The sequence below is a fragment of the Panicum virgatum genome, chromosome 8K (genome assembly GCF_016808335.1).
Source record: "Panicum virgatum strain AP13 chromosome 8K, P.virgatum_v5, whole genome shotgun sequence".
NCBI classification, from domain to species: domain Eukaryota; kingdom Viridiplantae; phylum Streptophyta; class Magnoliopsida; order Poales; family Poaceae; genus Panicum; species Panicum virgatum.
The window spans coordinates 25,865,179-25,892,046 of NC_053143.1; the positions used below are offsets into that span (position 1 = coordinate 25,865,179).

Sequence of the window (26,868 nt, forward strand, 5' to 3'; positions counted from 1 at the left end):
TCCCCCATTAGTCTTTACATAATTTTGAATTCCAATGATTAATTTGTTATTAGATATCCTAATATATCAAAATAATGAAATAAAATTATAATGTATTTTTTTAACATGTGTTATGGTGTATACTATTATCTTGTAAAATTTCAATTTAAAACTCCACCTATGCATGGAGAAATAGAAAAGAAAAATTATATTAGGGACTAAATTGAACCAAATAGCATAGTTTGGGGGGAAAAATAAACCAAACGATAGTTTAAGGGGTTACCCAAACTTTGACTATAGTTGAGGGGAGTAATTTAGACTTTTCCATATTTATGGGTATGTCGTAGGGACACTGGTAGAGATTTTGAATTGCTCACAAAGTAATAGAAAACTTGTAGTAGTGAACATGATAAATTCTATGGCCCTGTTGTTGGAGCTATAGAAACTAAGAAATTATTACTGTTTTTAGGGTCAAAGATCGAAGTATATGGGAGTCGTCATGATGAAGACTTTAAGCATTACAAGAAGTTGGGTAGTGCTTTTTACTGTAGATAGCCAGAGCTTGTAATTTCTAGAAGACTAAAATGCACTGGGGGTCCTTAAACTAGTTGACCTGTTCTGTTTAGGTCCATGAACTTCGAAAGTGCATTTTTAGGTCCATAATCTATTCAAGTGTGTCACTTGAGGTCCAAAACGCCTCTTACCAGCGTTGACTGCCTATGTGGACCGCCACGTAGATCCAACGTGGACCGTATATTTGCACATCACCGCTCCCAAGCCGAGCCCTCCTCAATTCTCCCCCATCCTTTCATCTCCTCTGCTCCCGCACCGCCGGGCTGCTGCAGCCCCGCTGCTCGGCTCCCGCCGCGCCGCCGCGCGTGCCTCGTCGGCTCCCACGCGCGCTGCCCTGCTGCACCGCTCGCTGCTGCTTAGGCGTCCTCCCGAACGCGAAGCACCTCTGGCAGACCCCGGCAGCACGTGGCGTGCGCACGGGAGGCGGAGCAGGGCATGGGGCCTAGCGGCGCGTGCCAGGAGGCGCGCGAGGGGGAGGCCCAGTAGCAGCACGCAGGGCGCGGCACGGGCCTACAGTAGGGGAGCGGCGCGCGTCGTCTCGGGCTTGTAGCAGGGGAGCGGGAGCGGCGCGCGAAGCCAGGCGGCGGCCAGGTGGGCCGGCACGGGACCAATGGCGCGCGGGAGGCGGAACGGCTGATGCGAGCTCGTGGGCTTGCCGGGGCGCACATCCAGGCACGAGCAGGCGCGCGGATCCGGGCAGTGGCTGAGAAGGCGGCGACACGGGTCCTTCCCGACGCGCGCGGGCTCTCCCCATCCGGCAGCGGTGCTTCCTCGGCCGCGGAGCAGTGCTGTGGCGGCGGATCCCTGGCTGATTGAGTGCGCAGCGGGTAGCAGAAGCACAGAGCTCCAAACCCTCCCCCAAATTTCCTTCTGTTCCTCCATTGCCACCGCCACGAGCTCCTTCCCTGAGACCGGACACCATCGATTCGTCTTCTCCGGTGAGCCATTCGTCGATTCGTTGCACCCATGGCTCCTCCTCCCTTCTCTCTACCTGTTTGAGCCCTCACCCGGCCCTTTGCCGCGTTGTGCAGAGCTCCTGGCGTCGAAGCTCCGCCCGCCGCCACCATCCTCCATCTTGGGCCGCCTCCTCGCCGCCGTTACCCGACTTGCGCCCGACCGGTGAGGCTCGCCACACCCCCACACGGCCCATGCGCATGCCATCCCTGCTCTCACTCGCCTCCCTTGCTGCCTCGTCACTCGCCACCGCTGGTCCAGCGCCAGCCGAGCCGCGCCACGCAAGGCCTGGGGGAACAAAGTGTAGGGATGGGTAAGTTTGGGAGAGGAAAGGGGTGATTTGCAAATATACGATCCACGTTGGATCTACGTGGCGGTCCACGTAGGCGGTCAACGCTGGTAAGAGGTGTTTTGGACCTCAAGTGACACACTTGAATAGATTGTGGACCTAAAAATGCACTTTCAAAGTTCATGGACCTAAACAAAACAGGTCAACTAGTTTAAGGACCCCCAGTGCATTTTACTCTTTCTAGAACTTCTGGCATGAATATTGATGGCAGTGGGTAAAATCTGCGTGGATACTAACTTTGTAAACCCGCACCCGCGAGCCCAAACCCATGCCCGCAACTGCGCCCACAACCCACCATAGGTAGAAACCAAAACCCATACCCGCTATCCACGGATACCCGGGTACCCGCAGCATGCCCGTATACCCGCAAACTTTAGGAAATCAAGCACAATATTCAATTTTAACAGCAAGAAAAATTAATATATATAGCGAACACAATCAAAATCAAACAAGAGTCATTGTTCAACACAGAGTAACACAAATAAAAACATACAACCATACAAGAGCCATTGTTCAACACCATTATTTCATAAAAACTTCAATTGTACCAAGCAAATAGTGGAACTCATTTATCAGTCAGAATCAGCAGTAGTGATGCAAGAATCTATTTTTCATTTCTTCCTGAATGTCTTCAAGGCAGGACCAGAAGCTATTGACCCTATCACCATCATCTACAATCAAGTTTCACATACATTAGTAGCTGCAGTTTATAGTTCTTATATGAAAAATAAGATACAACACAATTATGCAAATACACATTCTAGTATAGTACAATAGTAGTACATTTGAGGGAGTGATGAAGCCAACTTTGCCCACACATCAAAGCTTCCAACATCTTAGGAGTAAGATGGCTACGATGCTCACTCAAAACCCTTCCACTAGTGCTAAAAGCTGATCCGGAAGCTACTGTTGTGATTGGAATAGCTAGGATGTCAAGAGCAATTTGCCTCAAAGTAGGATAACGGGTTCTCTCTAGCTTCCACCAACCAAGGATATCAAAATAATTATCATCATGAGGAAAGTTTCTTCATCAAAATAGCAATCTAGCTCATTCTTACTTCGAATGTAGCTATTAGTTTTCTTATTTGCAGCAAGGGTTTTAAAAATTGATAACACAACAGCTGCATCAACTGAAGAACTAACACCACTAGATGATGTACCCAAAAAGTCATGTTCTTTGACATGGTAGTGCTTCATCAAATCAGATAACAGATCATGAGCTTCTGTCACATACATTTAAGCATTTTCTTCACCAAAAATGTCAATATACCAAGCATGTAACATTGTCATCTTAAGGCGTGGATCAAGAATGAAAGCAACAGTCATAAGACCATGTATATCAGTCCAATACTTGTCATACTTTTCTATCATGGCCGCAGACATTTCCCCAATTATTTGATACTCATCATGCTCCCAAGATTTGATTTTAAATTTGATCTCACATATTTTGGGGGAAAAAAGGTTGGTTGTCACATAATTAGTACCAGAAAATAGCCAAATGAGCTCATAGAATAATCCTAATTTCTCACAAACTGTACTAGCAAATATCCAATCATTTGGCGGTGGAAAATCATAGTTCCTATCAATCTCACCCAAATGTTCCAAAACCTTCCTATAGGGTATAGCAATACTAAGCATGATATAGGTTGAGTTCCATCTAGTTTTGCAATCTAGTTGCAACTTCTTGACCAATTCAACCTTTTCATCTAAAGCTGTTTTCTCAAACTTTTCATACCTCTTTGGTGTAGCAACCCAATAAGCAATACGTTCTCGAATGCTTGAAACTGCACTTGCAATGATGTCCAAGCCATTTTTATGATGAGGTTGAGAATGTGTGCGCAACACCGCATATGCAGCCATTTTCCTCTCAAAAGCATATTAGTTGCACCAAGCCTTGTCTACATTAAGCCAATCATGCTATCATTTGTGCTGCAATTATCAAGAGTCACAGTTGATACCCTCCAATCAATATCCCAGCTTTGGAGGCACTTGCACAATGCATCACAAATAGCTTCAGTAGTATGGGGGCATGGCACATACATAAGCCTACACATAACAAGGCAATAGTTCAGTTGTAAAGTTTGTAATTTATAGAAATTATAAATCTGAACAGCAATCAACAAAATGTGAAAAAAAAGATAATCACCTCAAAATGCAGCTTTTAAGCGTTCACGATCATGAGTCATTGATAAAATGTCCAGTCACAGCCATATAGCCTCTTTTTTGATAATCAACTATCCAAAAATCAGTTGTAACAGCAACACGGCAGTTGGTCCTTTGCAAGAATATCCTAACTTTCCTTTTCTCACCCTCATAGAAATGCATTATGACCTTCTAATTGTGTTCCTAGCACCCATTTTAAACAAAGGTTGCAAGGCACTAACAAACTTATGAAAGCCATGGTGATAAACAAAGGTTGCAAGGCACTAACAAACTTATGAAAGCCATGGTGATAAACAATGGACAGTAGGTACTCATGCAATATGATCATGGAATAAAGTGCTTTCCTAGCTACTTCTTAATCAAACACATAGTTTTCTACAACCACGGCTCCTTTTTCAGTGGTTCCAAACCACAAATTACTTTGAACCTTATCTCCTGTCCTCTTATTATTGCAAGGACAAGATTTCATATGGGTTTTTTGATGGGTTGTACCATTCCTTGAGACGGCTGAAAGGTTCTTACCAGAGAATTTGGTAAAATTCGGCACCCTATATCGTGATGGTAAAGCAATCTGATCATAAGCCTCAGGATAAGGCTTATGGTACACGAACCGAGTTTGGTGGTTGCTTCACAATTACAATCTATTTTTATGATATCGACAGTGTTTTTGAACCAAATTTACAGTGTTCATTACACTGTCATTTCAAAGTGATGTCGGTGTTGTGGCAGAACCAATTTGAATTATACCAGTTCGAGTGCCCTAAACATCTAAACGCACCTCAACCGGTATAATCATTGGTCTGTCGGGTAACATCCCGATGATACCACTTGATATCAGATCGTAACACAAGTATACATCCCGCTCGAAGGCGAGTCAGAGATACAACATTCCACAATATTTTACATCACATTGCTTATAAAATATGTTACATCAGAGTTTTGAAGCTAGTATATAGAAGTTCAGACTTATATAAAAGAGTTAGAAGTAAGCTAAGCTTACTTCAGGAGTTTTGCAGCGAAAAGAAAACACGTCTATACATACATCGCAACGGATGTCCTATTAAGCCCAAACAAGACATCATTCGGTTGAGTTATCGCCGGTCGTGGACGGTTTCCACTCCATAGACCAGCCAGGAGATAAAACACTAGGCCAAGTCAAACTAGTATTTGAGTCTTCCAAAGTTATTCCTGAAAACAAGGTCACAAGCAAGACTGAGTATACTAATACTCAGCAAGACTGACCCGACTAAGGGTATATAATATCCCTTTAACTAGACATGCAAGGTTTGTGAAGGCTCTGGGGTTTATTTTGCTGAAAAGCAACAAAGAGTAGATCCTTAATTTCAAGTTTTAGCTTTCAGATTCTAGTTTCATTAACCATTCTAGGTTTGCATCTATCTATACAAGCATGATAGAGAAATTATTTGCATCCAACAAGATTGAGTATCATCATTGTTCCACTTCTTACTCTATGTGGCAAAGAGATTAAGCAGTCTCAATATCCGTGAGCGGCGGAACAGTTCGAACCGAATTTCAATCCTTGCAACGTAAACCTAACACACACGCTTGGAGCACTGTAGAGTCACTCCCAAGCAACCATTTGCTTCTCATTCCGGTTCATAGATCAGGGCCACTCTCCCCGACTATATGGCACCAACCTCGTCCCTCATAGCCGTGGTGTAGCGGTACCATTTTTAATAGGGCACCAACCTCGTCCCTCATCCATTTTATTCAACCTATCCCTAAGAGAGAGTGGGGGGTATGTCCATTTGCCGGGCTGAGGAGTCACTAGGCTTACCGCGTACCATATTTACGGCATGTGGCTAGTACTTTCAAACGCTTAATCAACACTACCACACACTGCGGCCTTAGCAACTTTATCTACACATGCGGGATATAACATGAATCTCGTAACCAAATCTCGCTTGTGGTCCTTATAGTGATTGCAAAAAATTAAACAATCAACTCCTATAAAGCTCGCGAGTGACAGGCAATCACTTGACTTTTACTGGTCCTATTAGCATAGCATCTATGTGAATCTTGTTTCTAGTATTCAAACAATAGGTACCTAGGATTATGCATCTAAATTTTTCATTCAACTCCAATAACTTAAATGCACAAGTAAATAATAACAATAAGTTGTATAATTTAAAATAATGGGATTATGCACCGTGGCTTGCCTTTAGTGGTGTCTATAAAGTCAGTAAGTTTTGCTTCTTCCGAATCAGAGTTCGGGACTTCAGTTAATTCTGCAATGTTGGATTGAGCTTTGGAGAAATCCCCATCTGATTCCTGGATGAGCTCGTATGTTCTGTCGGCTAACAATATTGTTTCTATATGCTGTGCAATGATTGGAAATTAGTGAAGTGCTTGAGTATAGCTTTCCTTCACTAAAAAGTTGAAAACCAATAAAGTAAATATTTAAGATTAAACTTAAAAGTTTTACTTTACTGGGCAATTGTTTATAGAGTAAAAGTGAACACAAATAAACTTCATAAAATAACATGAAAAAGGGGGTTTTTTATTTTAACAAAATAAACAACAAAAAGGATTTTTAAATAAATCTTTTAAGAGATAAGCAAAACATAGAGAAGAAAATTTTAAAAGCATAAGTTAAAGTCCACTAATGGGTTTTGAAAATTTTGTAAAGCTTGACATGCACCAAAGAACACATGGTTCAAAGCTCATTTAAAACATGGCTCCAGAATAAAAGATACAAACAATATACAAAGAAAGAAATTTTTGAAAATATAAGCTAAAGTTTGGTAAAGATTTTACAAAATTTAGAAAGGTCTAGATGTACTTTATATAGTACATGGCTCAAGGCTCACAAGGGAAAATTTTAGAGCATAGGATAAAAAAAGTTTTATCAAACTCTTATTTTTAGAATTAGCTACAAAAGGAAACAACTCAAACTTATCACATCAAACTATAGAGCTAATTAAAAGAAACACAACAAAATTAATTTGGCATTTTTCTGATTTTTCTACATTTTTCTAGGAATTTTTGAAGTTTACTAAAAAAGAATAAAAGGGAAAAGAGCTTTTTGCAGAAACGACCCTGGAATTATTTGAATTAAAGCAATTGGCACTTTGGCCGGATGGGGAAGAATAGAGGGGTGGCGCAGCCAGATTCCGGCGAAGGGAATCGCCGACACAAGGGTTGAGTGGCCAGGGAGGATCAGCGGTTCAAGGCGGACCTGGTGGAGGGGTCGAGGTGGTCTGGGGCTGGTCGAAAGTGACTCGTCGGCGGCAAGCAGGGTAGCGGCGAGGGGCGACTCGTCGGGGAGCAAGCTCCGGCGAGGGATGGCAAGCTGGAGTAATTGCAGAGGAGCAGTGTGGTGGTGTGGAGCTGGGGCTAGCCTCGGTTGGGGCGGAGTAGTGGTGAGGTGGCGGATCAACGGAGAGCAGAAGCTCGCCGGAGATGATGGGGAAGGAGCGGCGGTGTGAGTCGCCTGGGAAGAAGTCCGGTCGGTGCTTTTTATAGCCCAGAGAGGAGAGGATGAGCAAGAAAGGCGGTCCACGGATGAGTTCGGCCGGAGAGAAGGTGAAATCGGCAACGGCGGCGTGTTCCCGTGGGCGGCCGGCGATGTGGCGAGCAGGGGAGGTGCTCGGGCGGCATGGCGCGAGGCATTGGCGCCAGCAAAGGCGGTTCGCGGTGGCGGCAGTGCTCTAGGCACCACGCGTGGGTGTTGAGGTGGCCCGCGGAGGCAGTTCCAGCGGCAACGCAGTGGAATCGGGCTCGCCGGCAGTTTGGATCGGGCGGCGGGGCAGGTGGCGTGGCGTGGCAAGCTTGCGCGAGGCCAGCAGAGGGGAGGAGTGGGGCCAAGAGAAGGCTGCTGGTGGCGAGTGGCCGGCCAGGGCGGCGAGGGGCAGCCGGCGGGCGGGGCATTCCGCGGCGGCAGTGGCCTGCCCGGTTTCCAAGCAGGCGGGAGGTGGAAGAAGAGTTGGTAGGGACTGATTTGCAAAAATAGAAAAGTTCAGGGGCTTAAGAGTAAAGTAAAATTTGCCGCTGAACTGGGGCTCAAATGAAAAGGTTTCCAAAATGAAAGTTGTTCAGTTTTTCAAGATCTACAACTTTTATGTTGTGCAAAATTTCACTAGATCAAAGGATTTTGAAATATTTTTAAAAGTTCAGAAGAACTCTATTTTATAAAAGAAAAGTACTTTTTGGTAGCAAATTACAACAAATTCAGGACTTATTTGCAATAAAGCTGCCAAGTATTGATTACTAGCACATTTGCAAGAAAGCCCTTCACAAAGTTGAATTTGCTCCCTAAATTAAAAACTTTTATAAAAAGGGACTTGTAATTTTCCATAATTACAAAAATACCCTTAATTTTGCACTGAAAATTTTTAATTATCAAACAAGGAGAAACACAAAATTCACACATTACCCTATGTTCTAATATGATAGACACCTGAGGTGTCACAGGTGTAATTTTGCCAATTTGCATATGTTGGATTCCAAACTATCCCCCAAAAATTCTAAATTTTTGTAATCCATAGAAATATTTTGTAAATTTTGATAATTTTGACCATTTGAGAACTATGTATTGTTCTTTTTGCCACTGAATTTGTCAATTATTTGCATTTTTTGGTCCTTTATTTGTGGTTGTTGATTTTTGATTTGGTGGTTATGAAATCCGGGTGATAAGTCTTATGTTTCACTCAAATTTTTGTTTCATTATAATTGGGTGAAATAAATGATCAAATCACCTAAGTGATGGAGTCTCGTGAATCACTGGAGCTATATACCTTTTTCATTTCTGTTCCTTCAGGTTGTAGTCTCGCAGTACCCTTTACTTTCCTATCTTGAGCTTAGTGTCTTTGTCAAAGCTGGTAACCCCAGCAAACTTTGTATCGACTTGTTTTATGGCTTTCAATAAAAGCAGGCTATGTTCTGGTCCAAAAAAACAAATTGGGCGCAATTATTCTAACAGGTCACCGTACACTTTTCTCCAATGTATTTCTAGGTTTATATTTTGAATTCAAATGGAACTTGCTACGTGGTAAATCGTGAACATTTTACTTCACTTTCTATGGCGTGAATGATCAATGGAGATCTAAATCGTACTAGGAATGGATGGCACACCGTATCGAGCGAGCTGTTCGTCCCCACCATCTAAACCTCAGGCCTCAAATCTGATCTCCATCTCATGGTTGTCAACCATGAGGAAGTGAGACCCTCTATCGATCACCTTCTTTCCATCCTCCCGCACCCTGCTGAAATGCTCGCAAGGACTGACATCAAACCTGAGGTTCGCCTTCTCCCCTGCCTTAAGATGTTGGCTCCTGAATCCGATCAACTGGCTCGATGGCCGGCCGGCTGTCGCGTTGGGCCACCGGAGGAACATGAGCACCGACTGCTTGCCGCCCATGGGGCCGTGGTTCTGCACCTCCACGGTTGCCGGAAACTTGAGCTGCTCGCAACCGTCGGTGCCAATGTTGTCGACATGGTAGCTCCTGCCATCTTCCTCTGCCATCGTCTCCCTTAGGCTGGTCAGGACGGCGGTGGAGAACGCCGGCGTGTTAGTCCGGGAGACTAGCTTGCGGGCGAAACTCGAGTAGCTGAGGCCGTAGCCGAACTTGTAGACGGTCTTGCCCTGGTAGAAGCGGTAGCTCCGGCCAGGGTATCCGGTGGCAGGGTCCGCGCGCATCCGCATGTCCGTCATGGGCACCTTGGTGAACTCCTCGGGGTACCACGTCACCGGTAGCCTCCCGCTAGGGTTGTGGTCTCCGAAGAGCACTCTGGCGATAGCGAGACCGCCGGCCTGGCCGGGGTACCCAGCCCACAGGATGGCGCCGATCTTGGGGTTGGACTGCGCGAACGTGATGTCCACCGGGCCGCCGGAGAGGAGCACCAGGATCACTGGTCGCTTTGCAGCGTCGGCGACGGCGGTGATGAGGCTCTGCTGCATCCCCGGGAGCAGCAAGCTGGTCCGGTCCTTCCCTTCGCTCTCCTGCTGCTGGCTCAGCCCCATGAAGAGGAACACGTAGTCCGCGGAGCCCGCCAGCGCGGCGGCCTGGTCCGTGGCGGCGGCGTCACAGGCCGCCGAGCTGCACCCGGCCAGGAACCTCAAGTTGCTCACGTAGCTCTGGAGCCCCTTGAGTGGCGTAGTGGACTCGCACGGCGGGCCGAAGTAGTTGGCGATGAGCGCCCGGCCATCATCGGCGTTGGGACCGATGGCGGCGGCAGACCCAACCGCAGACCGGTCGAGCGGGAGGAGACCGCCGTCGTTCTTGAGCAGCACGATTCCGTCCTGTGCCGCCTCGAGCGTGAGGCTCCTGTGCTCCGGCGTGCAGATGTCCGCGGCGCCGAGGCCGCCGTACGCGTTGCTCCGGGGATCGCCGTCGAAGTGGCCCAGCCGCATCCGGACGGCGAAGAGGTTGGTGAGCGCCCTGTCGATGTCCTGCTCCGTCAGCTTGCCCTGCTGGATCGCGGCCGTGGCGTGCTGCTGGACGTACGCACCGCAGTCGATGTCCAGACCTGTTCGAGTTCGAAACAGAGGAACCGAACAGAGTGGTCAAGCAGAGGAGCTAACTGGGGACACGAGCAGTGGAGGCAAGAGGTCATCAACGACGACGGAGACTCACCGGCCTTGATCGCGACGGCGACGGCGTCCTCCGGCGAGGCCGCGTAGCGCTGGGCGTCGCGCATGATGGCCACGGCGTCGCAGTCCGAGGCGACGTAGCCGTCGAGTCCCCAGTCGCCGCGGACGGTGCCCGTGAGAAGACCGGCGTCGGCGCAGGACGGGACGCCGTTGACGGCCGTATAGGCGCACATGACGCAGGTGGCGCCGCCGTCGACGACACAGCTCCGGAACGGCGGGTTGAAGGTGTCCTCGAGGTCCTGCGCCGTGACGCGGGCCACGAAGCTGTAGCGCTGCACGCCGCCCCAGTCCTCGAGGTCGTAGGCCGTGGCGTGCTTGCAGCACGCCGAGGTCTGCAGGAGCGAGGAGCCGTTCCCCTGGATGCCCCGGACGAAGGCGGCGGCGTAGCTGCTGGCGACGGCGGGGTCCTCGCCGGGGGTCTCCTGCCCCCGGCCCCACCGCGGGTCCCGGAAGATGTTCACATTCGGGGACCACATGGTGAGGCCCTCCGCCTGGGCGATGTTAAACAGCGCCCGGGCCTCCCGGCCGATCGCCTGCACGCGTGCGCGCACGTCAGCAAGGACACAAGAGGCGACAAGAAGGTAAGACATGTTTGTACACACCACTTGGTCAGTGACCACAATCCACATGCTGAGAACTTTTCTGCAATTCCTTGTGCATTATTACCGCATTATTTGTTCAAAGGTACTGCAGTACGGTGCCCCAGTTTTCTTTTTGGGAACTACTACGGCACTAGTGTACTAGAGACTAGAGTTAACGAGTTGCCAAGACAAATATCACTCGCTGTATTCAGGAAAAAGCAGATCTCAGAAAGCAGCCGCAGACTGTCTGCTTACAATCTTGAGTAATTTTGCTCTTGGACACTCTACAATGTTGGTTTTTGCTGCAGGACACTACTCAATTTTTATCTTTGTTACTGGACACTCTTCAAGTATGCATATTTGCTACAAGACATTTTAGATAATATAATAGTCATTTTTAAAAAAAGAGGGAGAAAAGTTTCAAAATGACCAAATTACCCCTGACTTCTAACACTAACCTGTTCAATCCAGCATCGAACCCACCCCCCAAGCCCCCGTCCCACCGCCCGCAACGAACCAGGGGCCGCCCCCCGGCCGCCGCTGCCAGCAGACCGCCGGCCTCCTCCTACAGAAGCCGACAGCTCCGACCGGCCCCAAGTCGCCCCCGACTGGTCCCTACACTCGCCTGGCGACCGGCCCCTGCACAAGTCGCCGCCGACTGGCCCCTGCAGGTGAGTTCCAAGGAAGGGACGGGGGTTCCATGTCACCCTGCCATCCACCCTACCCATCCGTGGTGCCCAGTGGGACGCAGCTGCAGCTGCGGGGCGACCGGGCGAGCGCGGCCGGCCCCGGCCGGGTGAAGCGCGTCGCGTCCAAAGGCGGCCGGCACTGGCTGGCCGGGGCATGCAGGGGCCAGCCAAAGAAAGAAAAGAGGGAGGTGAGAGGAGGCGAGCTAAAGCGGGTGGCGCTTGGCCTACTGCGACCGAAACAAAAGGCGGCGCTTGACCTACTCCTGCTAATGGGGCGGGGTTTGACGGATTTTTTGGGTGGGTTTTAATACGGATACTATTGGATGGGTGGAAACGGATGACACTATAAAACGGATTGGGGCGGGTTGGGTTGACGACACAGACGGGTTGGGATGGGTTGGGGCGCTATGGTAGTAGATCGGTGCGTAAGTCGCATATCATCTTTTGTCGTGACTTCGGGTTGGGGCGGGTTGGGGCATTGGGCCGACGGGGTGGGTCGGGGCAGGTGGTAGTTAGAGCTCTTGAAATATGGGTAGGGGCGGATTTGGGGCGGGTTCAACCCCATTAGCAGGCGTAGCTTGACCTCTTTGCTCCCCAGCGTCCGCCCGGCAAAGCGACCCCGGCGGCCGACGCGGCCGTGCCACCGGTCGTGTGGGTCGCAAAAAAATCCAGATAGTGGTGATGTGCTAGAATATTTTGGGACGTTTCTTGACTTTATCACGGCTGCCACTATGTATGGATATTGGCATGTTCGTCTGTTTATTGCCTTCGAACAATGCTTGTGAGCAAGCTAGCATTGCAAGGGTTATTTTGGTCACATTACTTATTTTCTCTATCCTCTCAACCAAAAAATTATTATTATATTATCTAAGATGTTTTGTAGCAAATATGCATATTTGAAGAGACAAAATTGAGTAGTATCCTGCAGCAAAAACCAACATTGTAGAGTGTCTATAAGCAAAATTACCCTACAATCTTTCAACAAGAAAGAACTGTCTGCTTACCGGCGCTAATTTCAAGTATTTTCGTGATGTTCAATCTTGAGAGCATGTGTTTGGTTGGTTGAACACTAGTCTAGCCGTCTAGGAGAAAAGAAATGGTGAAATGACCCCAAACAAGAACTGCTGAGAACCATGGAGGACAAATAAGGGCGACACATAGGGCCCTCGGATTGGAAAGCTCAATGAAGCTGTAGCACGGGTTGTCACGCCGTACCCACGGCGAATGATCCCAAAAACAGCAGCAGCCAGGAGTACAATCCAAACGACCGTGATCTAGAATTGTAGAGACTGGCTTTTCAAAAGAAAAAAAAGAATCGTAAAGACTGAGACGAGCCTGCCACACGTGACGTCCCAGTCCCAGAACGAAAAAGCTCCACACTCCTTTCCACGCAAACATTCCTGCTGGGATCGACCGGCCCTTTCCGGCACGGGCTACGGCCAGGCATGCACCAACCCGCCCGTGTTCACGTGCTGGCTGGCCCCTTTTAACTCGATTCGTCAGGACTTGGGGGTTGGTTATTTCTCATTTGGCGCATGATAGTAAAGGTGCGTGTGCCGGTATGATGTTTGGTCCGGCTCCAACACTTCATAGTACCAAATTCTTTGGTGCTGTGCCGACTGCCGACCCGTGCCAAATTTACGACCTATCCTGCCGAATTTTGCGAATAAATCGGAGAACTTTCGGATTGAACCTCAGCACGCGCATACGGCGTACCCTTTGCCCGTTCCCGATCGTGTGTCACGGATCATGACATTGACATACACCAGCGAAAAAGCGCAAAAGCGCGCGGCGCCGGCGCGTGCATGCATGGGCGTCGATGGATCATGGGCGGACGCATGGGTCCGGTCCGGCCGGCGCTCCCAACCAACCGCCCGTGCCACCGGCGGGACCAACCGATGGCGCGGCACCGCACCCCGCGCGGCGCCTGGCATCGCGCACCCACCCCACCATGAGTGCCGGCGTGCGCGTGCGTGTGCCCATGCTGCCCCGTACGGCGTCGCGAGCGACGTGCGAAGACCGACGGACGGACGAAATGCTGGTGGTCACGTATGTACCTGGCCGATGCGGAACCAGAGGCCGTCGTCGAAGGCGGCGGCGGTGAGGAGCACCTGCGGGAAGCTGGTGGCGGTGCGGACGCCGCCGGGGGCGTTGAAGTGGAGCCCCTTGCCGGAGGTGGCCAGCCCGTGCAGCGCCTCGTTCCACCACTTGTACGCCGGGACGCCCAGCCGCGGCACGCCGGGGGCGACGTCGCCCAGCTGGGCCACCTTCTCCGCGGGGGTCAGCCGAGAGACCAGGTCCGCCGCGCGCGCCGCGGGGCCCAGCGCCGCGTCGCAGAACGCATAACCCTGGGCGGCCTCTGCCGACGACGCTCCGCACGAGAACGGCGGGTCTGCGGCCGCCGCCGTCAGTGCCATCGAGAGGAGGAGCGCCGCCACCATGCCACTACCGTCGATGCCTCGTCTCAGGCCGGAGGAGCTGGCCATGGCGCGCGCGCGGGAGCTGCCGATCATCACGAGGGGACAACCGGCCGCCGGGAGGTTGCGCCAGCCTTCTAAATAGCCGGCCCTGGCCAACTGGAGCCCGCCGCGTGTCTGCTCACAGGCGTTGCTTGTGGTGCACTGTACACAGGCAGTCTCGCTCTGCTACTCCCCTACTGGTAGAGGTGGTGGTGGTAGCGGCCATCAACAGGAATCGCCGGGCATGGCTGTGAAGGAGATGCTTCCCTTGCGCTTTCGGCCAGACTAGAGTTTCAACTTTAATGGAGATCGGCTATGGGTCATCGATGCGTGCAGGGCGACGTTTCCGTTCCACGGAGATATGCGTTTCGTGGCACCGGGTAATTAGGCTGCCCAATTAATTAGTGCTTCTGACGACCAACGCGTCGCTTCCAAATGGAAATGGTGTGTATAGTCTCTGACAGGGGATTTCCTAACCGGATTTGTTCCGCTTAAAGGGGTGTTTAGTTTCCAAAAAAGTTTTCATGGTACCGTCACATCAAATCTTCAAAGACATGCATGAAGCATTAAATATTATTAAAAAATAACTAATTACATAGTTTAACTAATTAGGACGAGACGAATCTTTTAAGTCTAATTAATCCATAATTGGATATTATTTGTCAAATAACAATGAAACATGCTACAATACCAAAATCCAAACTTTTTCATCAACTAAACATACCCTAAATACCAATTATACGTGGCTGTTGTGCTGTTCTATTAAGCGTATATCACCAGATGACAAGTAGTAGATGATTTTCATTACTTCACCTTGTAGTACCTTACTCCAGGCGTAAAAAACTATAAATCCATCTAGTAGCTCCGTTCCAAATTGTAATTCGTTTCATTTTTTGACCCTAAGTTTGACCACTCATTTTATTCAAAAAAACTTTGTGCAGACATTGCCAAATTTAAATTTTTCTTGAAGATCTTGTATTGATAAAGCAACCTACAACAAAAGAAGTGATATTTTACACAAATATTTGAATAAGACAAGCAGTCAAACTTAGGATGAAAAAAGTCAAACGACTTATAATTTGAAACGGAGGGAGTACATTTGACCTAAGACAAAATTTCTAACCTCCTCCTATCGATATCTGCAGTTTTATAGACAAAGATTAAGATATGATACAACTTTATAACTTCGTTAGGACCTTTGGAGGAATGTACACATCATTGACGCTCGTTAAATATCAAACTCGACCAACAATTCGATCAGAAAATTATGAGTGCTATAGTATTTCTTGCATGCATATATTTATTCTGAATAATGCTAATTCCACATGTCCTCTTGAAAATAGTGCTATGTAGGAATTTGAGTATAAATAAAGGAGAAACACACCTTTTGATCCGAGGAGCAAAATACCAATCGGCTTGCTACCTCAGCTTCGGATGGGTCAAAGGCGCACCAGAGCATGCAAACTGACATAAAACTGCTAGGGCACTGCCCATGGGCTAGAGGGCCCTCCTGCAAGCCACCTGTCAAAGGGGAAGGTGGTTGGAGGCCACGTTGGGTCAGCCGAACCGAGACCCTGGCGCCTCCTTGCATGTGGTAGCTACTGCTGCTTGCACTCGTTTTACTGGTCGAGCACTGCCTTACCAACGCTATAAAAATGTGGGAGGGCTCCAAATGAAGATACACCATAAGTTGCTTATTCTCAAGTTTTTCTCTTGCTTTTGTCCATATATGCTAGTGGAGTTTAGACTAAAGTATCTCTTCTTCGGGTTCCCATGGTTCTTAGCAATATTCGGTATGGCTTTAGCTTTTACCTTCCTTCATAATTCTCAGATATACTTATTAATAGAAATTTTGTAGACTTATATACTCGCTTGGTTTATATTTTACGTGTCAGATGTATGCTCCATGATTAGTTTATACTTGTATTATATACCTTGCATGATTAGACGAGTAATTCTAGAGTTATGGCATCGGTTTTAGTATTCGAATGTTTGCTCTGGTACGATGTTTGTCGATTCAGATGGTCAGGGCTCTGCGCGGGGTACAAGAGTATCACCTATTAATGCAGGCCTAGGTTAGTCAAGTGTTGCTGAATGTCACTTTAATTATCTCGTCTATCCTCCATAATTCTCCATGTTAGGCTATAGATAGGGGGTTGGAGGTCCATAAAGTAGCCGAATTGGCTTGTGGTTCCTCTGCGAGCCAAGTGCGGTGCTCCTGGTAGTTCCTAGGTTCCTAGAGCTGGGTACTTTTCATGTGTATGTGTGTATGTGTACAATATAAGTTCTATATCTGTATAGAAGTACATAAGTGCTGCGTAGATTCTCTTCTTTCTTTCTCCTTGCCTAAAGTCTATTGCAATGAGCTTGGGCAACTTGTGTGTCACACTACTTCAATATTCATATATATTGCTTACCCATATTTGTATATTGGATATCCAAGCAACAATTAATCATTAATAACTCACATTCCCTGCAGAAATATAAATATGATACCTGAAATTACTCACAGGTAAAATACTAAAATGGTATTATGTGCACATGCGGATTTATTTATGATAGTAAAAAATACTAACACACATCAGGTTAGGCCTTGTGTTTTCTTCTCACTAATTTAAAACAAGATCAGAAGATGTCACGGTGTATATGTGGCTATAGTGTATGGAAATTACATCAATAAATGCAATTGGCCTCTGTAATTGATCAGATAGGATCCTAGATATCAACTTTCTCAAAGGAAAAGAATACAACTAATATAAAATGCTTATGGTGGGTTAGATAACGCACAGTTTGTAAAACATTGGCTAAATATTAATGGGAGGCTTTCAATATTCAGTTAGATAACGCATATAAAAAAAATCTCATTATTTTCACAAAATAAAGGGACTTTTGTTAGAAATGAAGAAACATGTATTGCTTAAAGACGATACTATACCGTAATATAAAAGCTAAATAAAAGCCTACTTGAATTTAGATATTGATTCTTTAAAGGGTTTAGGATATATTATCCAAACAGAACAAAACAGCCCAAAGCACTATGTAAAACATGGCATAAAGAATGCATCATATATCGAGATAAATTAAAAAAAAATATGTCGGGCAAGAAGAAAAGTACAATGGGTTGAGCAAACTTTCTTGCTAGCTAGACAAGTGATCTACTATGTGTCTTTTATGCCTAATAATTGCCAGAAAAGTGGAATGCAATCTACAAAAGTTTAATTTTTATGGAGAATCACACATACTCCTATATGCGGAAACAAGACATATATGTACAAAGCAAGTGTGCATGAGCGGGTACAGACTATACTGGATCCATAGCTTGTCACATGTGTTGCCATCACACACGGGCGGTGAGAGGTAGCCAGGGATGGATTCCTCTCCTTGGACTTCAGAAGGCAACAAAGTAGAAGACGACCTTTCGTTAGGTGCTGATCATGATCAATTCATTAACTAAGTATACATTTAATTGCAAAACAATGGCGAGCAGCTAAAGAACAAGAAGCTAGACAGGTTCACGTACGTCCATGGATCGTGCGTCGCTGCCAGATATCGAGCACGCCGTGACCGCTGTCTTTGCCATTTTCCTCCCAGCTGCCGGCCGCAGCTGCAAAGTCCACTACTGGATCTCAGGATCTGTACGCACCCGCCATGTGAAGGGGCCGGGGTTCTTAATTTGTAGGCACCCTATGCTGAAGTTCACAGTCATGGCGTCGTGCATTCAGTTCCTGCAAAATACGGCAAATAAACTAGCTAGTTTCCATACCATAGATCGGAGTTGGTGTGTCACGGTCAGGCAGGCAGAGGCTCACAGGCACAAAACGATAGTGGCATGTGAATATGTGATCATGTGAGCTTGGACCCATCTGACGAAAGGAAATTGATACTATAGTTTGGACGATCGATTGAATTGGTCTTGAAAAGTATACTCTAAACTATCTTCTATAAAAATCCTGAGAGAGTTATTAATTTGTATTCGTTTAATGGATTTTATTTCAGCATGCATGTACGTGTGAAGGAGCAGTCGCGGTGGGTAGAGAGCGACATGAAATTCGGCGAATTATGCTGGCTTTTACTATCGGTTAATAGTTAAAAAACTTATCAAATAAAGTAGAAACTACAAACAGACTATTCTTTCTTTTGCAATAATGGGGTGATCACTCGCGGAGATCCACTGCGAGCGAGCTCAACCGAAAGTGATTTGCCTCAGTCTACAGTATCTCCACGGTGCAATTGGACAGTCATTACGGTGTGCCTCCAAACAAAAAGGGGTTCCGTAGAATCACTTTTGACTCTGGGGCACGGAATCCACTTTGGCACTCGACCATACAGATCACTTAATCGCGTCGCAACAGGAATAAAAAAGATGGTGGCAAAATGGTGCCGCTCGATCATGACTTGCTTCTGCAAAACGCATCCGGTGCTTTATGTAAACGAACAAGTTAACTTTTTCCTACGGCAAACCTGCTTGCTCGATCCACTTTGGCAAAAAGTGTATGGCTCAATGGCTGCTGCATTATTTCTTGTCGGACAAAATGCATGATGCGTCGGTTAGCTAACAAGTTTATCTTTTTTTTTTGATGAAACAGGAGGGATATGCCCCTACTGATTATAAATTAAAAATGAAAAGGCAAACAAAATCTGTAAGAGGAGTAAGTTAAGAAACCCAAAATGATACAAAAAAGATAAATAAGATTACACAAGGGCTTCTAGCCATGAAGACATCTGGTCTTTATTTCTAGCTTTTGCTCTTAGAATAACTAAGGCAAATTTTGTCTTGAAGTGTCGAAGGCAGGCAGTTTGCGACGGTAAGATTCCTCTGAAGATTAAATCATTCCTTTGCATCCAAATGCACCAGCTCATAACAATGATAACATCCATGAAGAAAGTGACATTTAATCAGTTGCTTTGTTTTGGTAGGCAGATTTCCAAAGCCACTTGAATGCATCATGAACCAATCTATGACCAGTTAGGTCTATGTAAGCTTTTGCCGATGAGAAGAAAGGGGAGCCCCATATATAAGTCCAGATATCAGATTCAGTGATGTCCCGCAAGCTATTGAGTTTACATGCTAGATCAATCAGTTGCAAGAAAGCTGTATCAGATAATGGAAGATGAAACAAGGCACTGGAGCCAACTGCATCAATAGCTCTTCTTACTGAGATGTGAGGATTCTTCACAAAGGAAAAAAGCTCTGGGTATTGGAATTTAGGTACAAAGTTCAGCCAAAGGTAGTCATCCCAGAGGTAACAGCTGACACCATCTTAAATGTTTACCATAGCCAAGCCTTTATAGGAATCAAAAAGCTTAAGATTATCTCTCCACCAAAAAGAGCCTTTCTTTCTGCTGCTAGGTAGAGATCCATTTTTATAATGATTTTCCCAAATAAGATGCACCCAAGGGATGTCAACTCTATTTAAGAATTTATGTAAATTCTCGAGCAAGAGTGCTTCATTTTGAGTCCTAAGGTTCAGCACACCTAAACCACCTTCTTTCCTAGGTAAGCAGACAGATTCCCAAGCAGCACCACCTTCATTTTGAGGTTTCTTAGCAATGATATAACAAGTTTATCCTTAATTAGCTAACAAGTTTGTCCTTAATTAGTTTCAAGAAAAAAGTTTATCCTTAATTAGGTGCTCCAGTGAATCCACTGCTCGCGTCAGGCCGCTCGCGTCGCCTTGGATGGGCGGCTTGGGTGGAACTGCGCCGCCACCCTAGTGCCGCGCTCCCTCCCTCTACACTACCTCACCACCACCAAAGCACGCCGCCGGAAGTCCGGCCGGATACAAGACCAGATCTGCATGGAGCTCGTTGGGGCAGCTCAGTCTCAGGCGGATCTTGGCGAGCAGTGGAGGTTCCATGGCGTGGCGGCAGCCACATGGGGCAAGGAGGAGGCACGCAGGCCTGGTGGGCAGCATGAGACAGAGGGGGAGGGGGCATCGGCGTGGTGGCACCCAGCGTGAGGAGCGGCCGACAGCGCGGCGTACGCGTGGCTCGACATCCGAGGGTTGCGGTGGAGCGCTGAGCACCTCCTATGAGCCCGTATCTACGCAACCCTTGCTCCAGGGGACCTTCCTCGATGACAGCCTTCTACATCTGTGTGCCGGGGGCACGGCTTGGGCATCGCCGCCTCCCTGACAGTCGGATCCATGCCACCTAGCCAGTTCTTTCCCTACCCCCTCCGCCGCTTAGTGTGCCGGGGGGCGCAGCCACGATGCGTTGCCGCCTCTCTAGTGGCCGAATGCGCGTAGCCCCTGCCGGTTCGGCTTTGCTCGCTCCATTTGTGGGATGGGGTGCAGCTGGGGTATGCCGTGGATGTGATCTGTGTTGTGGTGACACTCTGGTGGCAATGCTGATTCTAGGAGGGAATGGGGATGGTGAAAGCCTTGGACCTGCTTGCAGGCCAATGATGACGACACTTTCGGGTGCCGCTTATCTACTTGAGGGTGTCATTGGTTCCTTGTTTCCCTTCTTTGGTGTGCTTTCCGCGTGAAAACTTTGGCCTTGTTAGTTGTACGACGACGGCGCCAGGGGACTCTTGAGGAGTCATTTTGAGAAAGCTCTGCCGGATGTTGCTGCCATCATTTTGGGGATCACCGACGATCCTTACTTCAAGAGTTTCTAAGAAGACAATTAATATGAGATTTTATTACTATGAGGACCAAAGCAAGGTTGAAGAAATAACGTAGATGAAGTTTGAAGCTTAGTTTTTAATACTTTCTTTCTTTCTTGTCTTTTGTGTTTCAGTTGAAGTGTTGGAGTCTAAGTACTCATGTAAGTTTCTGATTTTATGGCCAGATATGTTTTTATATTATAGTAGACATACACTTGTGAATGTTCGGGTCGTTCCCTTAATTAAAAAAGAGGTGCTCCAGTGTGTGCAACAACCCACGCAAAACTGTTAATTTTCATCTTGTCGTATATAGTATATATGTTCTAGTGTTGACATACTGCCAAACAGAAGGATATTCCTAGTCACGGCGCAAAAATTGACTGACAACAAAAATGAATTTCGCTCCAGTAACATTTACGAATCTCGTTTGGTCATCCCCTATGTTTACTGGAGATTTTGAGGACCCGGTTCCTCGTTTGGGGAACGAGTTGGGCTGCCTAAGCATATAGGTGCTTTTTTGGCGGGCTGTCTTGGCAGGTGGCTAAGCCATTGAGTGGGCTTGAGCTCTTTGGCACGTTGGTAGGCCTGCTTGTTGATTCTCGGCCTGTCTTTGGTGAGGTAGGGGGGATGCATATTATAGGGTAAAATTTTGATGGCAACAACTGATTCTTATTTGGGCCTAGATACACATCTGCACCCACATGGTCTAACTTATGGTTTCCTTCCCTCCTTACCAAAACACCCATTAGTCCTTTGCTGGGATCAAACAGAGAGCAGGAGCAGCGGAAGGGAGTGCATTGCATTCAGTGTCATACTGAGAGTGTGAGATAGAGCCCATAGCGAACGAATCGAGATAGAAGAAAAATAGTTAATCCTCATGTTTGTGTATCGTCATCGGTCAACAGGAACCTAGAGAATCTGACGACTTACCGTGAGAACATTTGGAGAACCCCGTAAAAAGACATCGTAAGAATAAAAGTAGAAGGTACTCTGCAGAGATCAATTTGATTACTGCCCTGAACAACACCCTTGACAGTACGTTCGAGTAAATTACCAGCCCAAATGTACTGACAAATCTTACTAGCAGGTTAATGTATTCTCCATGGAACGAGGATCAAAGAGATACTACCGTGCAACTACAGGCGAAACAACCAGGTTCAATTGACTTGCAAGAAGGGACCACACACCCGCAAGGTTTGACATCAACGGGCCAACAGCCAACAGGAGTTGAATATAAATATGCCTGGCAGTCTAACCCAGCTTGTTGACCAGTCATGTATACACAATACTCTCAATAAAAAATAACAAAAGACTAAATTGATACTTTTCAAGACAAATTAGAAATAGCATCAATTCAAAAAATTTCACCTGAAATATATACTGGGAAGGATAAGAATTTCAACCGTGTTGTCTACAAACATCCCATGACGAGATTTTCCTTTTGTCACTGAAGGAAATATGTATGCACATCGTCCTAAGGTAACGAGTTCGCAAAATTGTAACCCATGCTTTTTTGTAGCAAAGTGTCACGGGCAAATGGAATGGCCACGCGGGCCAAGTCGAAAAATAAAAGCTTAGAGATTGGGTTGCAAGCAAGGTTTGTAGTTTAGATTCACGCGACTCGCCATGTGCACGAGCATATTCTTCTCAATGCACATCCATGCATGGTTGGAATGACCGGATTGTAGAGTGCCATATATATCAACCTATGTGAATTGAACTATAATTCGCTTCTGAAAATAGTTCAGAAACTGTTCAGTTGCAAATCTTACCATTGGTGCCAGCTCAGTAAACCTGGACAACACAAATGGTATGGTTGCTCATGACAATGCGCGTTTCTTTCACTGATCATAAAATGTTCAATTGACTTGCATACGGGGAGCATTAACAAACTTCATTGAACGAACGACTGTATGAATGATTTTCTATCTCTGCTAGTACCATCTAGCATTGGAGAGAGCAAGAAAAACATATGATTGGCAGACGCCAGTATTAAAACACCAAATTAAAGCTCTTCTGCCATCACCAAAGAGTTAGCATGTTAACATTACTAATTAGTGGCTGAAGCAGAAAAACCCGTTTCATAAGAGAAATTAAAAGTCAAAAGCTAGACTTTGGTATACCTAAAATTTAATCTTTCCCTTCCAGAAACTGTTAATACCACTACTTTATGATAGTCTAAAACTAGGTTTCATATAAGCATCATCACTTCCAAACTGAGAATAGAGGTGTGCCATGGCAAACCGTCACATTGGGGTCCTTCTGCGATATCACAGGCACAGATGGAACCCAGCTTTCATACCCAACACCTTGCTGCTCATAAGCATCTGCCTTTCCAGTATTGGCGCCTGGGGAAGCTTGGGAGAGATAATACAAGTTCTGACCACTATATAATTCAGAAGTGCCTTCCTCAACTCCATAGCTACTGGTTGCATGGTTGCTATCCACTAGGGTGGCGACAGGCATGGCATAACCGCCACCCATGGAACCATGGTAACCAACAACTCCATTGTACAAGAATGAATTAGGGTCCACTGATGGTGATGAAACATCAGCGACGCCCGTCACGTCCTGAACATGTGATGGATGAAAGAAATCGTGAGTGCCACCTGGGGACGGGAAGTGCTGGAGATGCTGCAGGTTGTGTGCTGCGGCAACAACCGCACTGTCCTGCTCTGGCTTGCACCACAGCCTGGAGTGTTCCTGGCCATTGCTGAATTGCAGGGGGATACGCATCATGGCAGAGGGCGACCAGCCACTGTAACCATAATTCTCATTGCCGTAGCTACCAATGCCATCAGTAAGAAGCTTTGTAGTAGCAGTCATATGGCTGGCAGAGTCTGCACCGCTGCTGTTCATGCCCATATCAGATTGATCATGCACATCCTTGAGACACTTTGTGGTGCCACCAACTGGTAGGGCGCTGCTCTCCATGATGCTCTTGACGTCATACCGGCTCATGTCAAAGTTAGTGACCGCATTAAGGCCTCGGAATTTGATTGCGGCGATGTCGTAAGCCTCTGCTGCTTCCTCCTGGGTACCTACACAGGTCAACCACACGACAAATGATATCATATTCAAGAGGGGGAATTCAAGGAAAAGCCACTTCATCAGTATTAGCTTTATGCTTTTCAATATTGTTTCCATTTTTCATGACAAAGAAAGTGTTGGATTAAAATATTAGTCTGTAACTTACTGAATGTGCCCAAATACAGATCCTTGTTTCCTGCCACCCTTCCTATTCTTGCTTGCCACCTTCCATGCTGATGGTGCCTGTTTTACAAGTATGCTTAAAAGTTAGAAAAAACATTCACATGTCAACATTGCAAGAAAACATTGATTTTGCTTACAACAGCAATCAAAGAATATATTATCAAAGATTGTAGTCATCAACAGCAATCAAAAGAGCACACAGAACGAATAGTGAACAGAACATTATTGAGATTATTAGTACAGATGTATTCATGATCCACATGCAACATAAAGATTCCCATAGATAGAAACTACAATATGGATTTTTCTTGCTAGAACCAGATTATAATAAGGAAAAACAATATGTTCTACCTTGTAACCCCTCGGTAAATAGACGCACCACGAGAAAATCCGCTGCTTTTCCTATACCACAGGATTATATTCTATGTCAATCCATTTGCAATCTACTTAATTTGAAGATCGAGTAAGGTACAAAGTTTTGACCATACATATACCTTCTAAGGGATGCAACATATTCTTGTCGTGACATATGCTTCATCTCTTCTAACTCTTTTTCGTAGTTGCTCATCTAGACAAAATGAAAAATCTTATAACATCCATTCAATAGGCAGAGAAAATGTAAAATATCAATCATGGAGAACTAATAACACATAAACCAATAAGTAGTACCGGAAAATTTGTAGTCGTTGTAGTGCCCCAGTACTTGAGAGCAGCTAGATCATAAGCCCTGGCGGCTTTCTCTTCTTTATCATATCCACCTTCAATGCATTAACCATACATATCAACATGTGAACAGGAACAGAAAGATGTTCAATTTATTGAAATTGTAAATAAAAATTACTTACCAAGATACACTGAATTAATGGATTCAAGGGAGGGCCGCAACAGAAAACACACAAGGTTAGCATGAAATGTTCATCGAATAATATGACGTAATAACTTAGAAATTTAAATTATTACCTTGTCTGCCCTTGCGAGTCTGACCTTCTCTTCTGCAGCTGTTGTCCCAAAGATGGGCTTCATACCTTCCTGTCCATCTATGCCTATCGAGAAAAAATAAACAAAACAAGAATTTTACTGCAAGAAAGAATAATGACAATAACAGTCGAAAGATATGTGAAACAAGTTTGAAGAAGTGATAGATGACAATGAATAGCAAGCATAAATTACAAACAATTTTACCATCTGCTACTAGTACATTTTGCTATTAAAGTAAAAAAATGCACAAGTCACGGATAAAATGACTTCATTTGATGAAATGACAAACACATTTACAATAAAGGATTTATTGATCCAATCGAATCAAAAGATGAATAAGCACTCTGTTACAGATGATAAAAATATAAATGGCATATCACTTATGAACAAAGGACAGATACAACAATCTAGCAATATTAAAATCTCATGGATACATTCACAAGATGCGAAGAGAAAAGCCAAGCCCTCGATCGGTGCATCCGAAGCGGTGAGAAAAAATTGTTATTTCAAACATCACATGAACTGTTCAATAAATTCGCGTTAACAAGAACAAGAACAAAACATCAACTAGAGATGCCATCCTACAACGAAAGATATCTAAGAAGAAAAACATTCCTGAAGCAATAAGAACACTAATAAAATCAAAACTACTGGCCAGTGGCCACTAAAGGGGAAAAGGAATGAAGCTAGCTGCAAACTCGAAATGACCCAATACCAACAAGAACCCGCGCCAGTATATGCATCTAGGCACAAATCAAACACAATACCATCTAAAATACACATCACCGCTATATCAAGAAAATCAAGAGAATATGTAAAACACAATGAAACCAAGAACCTACTTGGTAACGCCGCGGTATATGGAGGTCCGCTGCCCGAACGTATCCACCGCAGCCACCGCCTTCCTCTGCTGCGCCGCGTCGACCACGGCGGCAACGCTCTCCGCGCCGCGGTCGTCGGTCACCTTCCTGACCTCGTCCGTCGACGCTTCTTCCACCACCGCCAGAGCCATCGAATCGGCCCCCGCAGGTCCCGGCGCCGGCTGGCTGCGCAGCCAGTTCTTGATCATGGACAGCCCGATGGAGCTCGCGCCGCCGCCGCTCCCCGCGAACGGCGCCCGTCCGGCCACTCCGGCCGCCGGCTCCTGCAGGCCGAGGAAGTCCTCGAGCTTCGGCTCCGCGGCAGCCTCATCGCCTCGGGGCGGCGGCAGCGGGGGCAGGATATCGTCGGCTGCGGCGGCACCGGAGAACGAGGCGAAGCCCAGCCAGTTGTTGGTGGAACCCATCTCGGAACGCGGCAGCACGCACTAGCGCTGATCCTAGGGAAGAGAAATGGAGAGAGAGGGGGGGGGGCGGCTCTTGTCGCCTTTATGGACTGCACAAGCCCTAGATAGACTCTTCCTGTCTAGTCTCGCAGGCGTAGGAAGATGGAGCCGGTCGCTGCCGTGTTCTTGTCACGGCTAGCAGATAGAGATAGTGAGAGAGGGAGAGGGAGGGAGGCTAGGAAAACGGGATCAATAAATTGGTACTTGGTGCGTGCTTAGCGGACGCCTTGGGGTTCTCACAGAAGAGAGAGAGAGCGAGCGTGAAGCCTCATGGGAAGGCGCGTCGTGAGCATGCGTATGAACGGGACGCACGTACGAGCGGGCGTGTGTAATTATGACGCGCTGCTTCGATTAGATTGCACTGCATGTGCGCTTTGACCGGG

At 46.6% G+C, this 26,868-nt stretch overlaps 2 protein-coding genes across 2 annotated transcripts; both read right to left on the minus strand.

Moving 5' to 3' along the window:
- Positions 1 to 8,897: 8,897 nt before the first annotated feature.
- On the minus strand, positions 8,898 to 14,703 carry LOC120644278 (probable beta-D-xylosidase 7). Its single transcript, XM_039920873.1, has 3 exons — positions 13,959 to 14,703; positions 10,615 to 11,164; positions 8,898 to 10,507 (listed from the first exon to the last, which is right to left on the minus strand). The coding sequence occupies exons 1-3, from the start codon at positions 14,412 to 14,414 to the stop codon at positions 9,150 to 9,152; spliced, it is 2,364 nt and encodes a 787-aa protein (XP_039776807.1). The 5' UTR covers positions 14,415 to 14,703; the 3' UTR covers positions 8,898 to 9,149.
- Positions 14,704 to 22,875: 8,172 nt separating this feature from the next.
- LOC120646236 (AP2-like ethylene-responsive transcription factor BBM2) lies at positions 22,876 to 26,484 on the minus strand. The gene is made up of 8 exons (XM_039922904.1): positions 26,004 to 26,484; positions 25,144 to 25,226; positions 25,029 to 25,037; positions 24,853 to 24,941; positions 24,678 to 24,751; positions 24,535 to 24,585; positions 24,167 to 24,243; positions 22,876 to 24,011 (listed from the first exon to the last, which is right to left on the minus strand). Exons 1-8 carry the CDS (start codon positions 26,444 to 26,446, stop codon positions 23,176 to 23,178), a joined length of 1,662 nt encoding a protein of 553 aa, XP_039778838.1. The 5' UTR covers positions 26,447 to 26,484; the 3' UTR covers positions 22,876 to 23,175.
- Positions 26,485 to 26,868: the final 384 nt, after the last annotated feature.

Bases quoted from the DNA above. Each gene is read 5' to 3' on its own strand.
- LOC120644278 (XM_039920873.1), bottom strand. From the start codon at position 14,414: ATGATCGGCAGCTCCCGCGCGCGCGCCATGGCCAGCTCCTCCGGCCTG. The intron at 11,165-13,958 runs GTACATACGTGA...GCACGCGTGCAG, and splicing joins TCTGGTTCCGCATCGGCCAG to GCGATCGGCCGGGAGGCCCG. The intron at 10,508-10,614 runs GTGAGTCTCCGT...GAACTCGAACAG, and splicing joins CGCCGTCGCGATCAAGGCCG to GTCTGGACATCGACTGCGGT.
- LOC120646236 (XM_039922904.1), bottom strand. From the start codon at position 26,446: ATGGGTTCCACCAACAACTGGCTGGGCTTCGCCTCGTTCTCCGGTGCC. The intron at 24,586-24,677 runs GTATATGTATGG...CCTGTGGTATAG, and splicing joins TATGTTGCATCCCTTAGAAG to GAAAAGCAGCGGATTTTCTC. The intron at 24,012-24,166 runs GTAAGTTACAGA...TGACCTGTGTAG, and splicing joins TCTGTATTTGGGCACATTCA to GTACCCAGGAGGAAGCAGCA.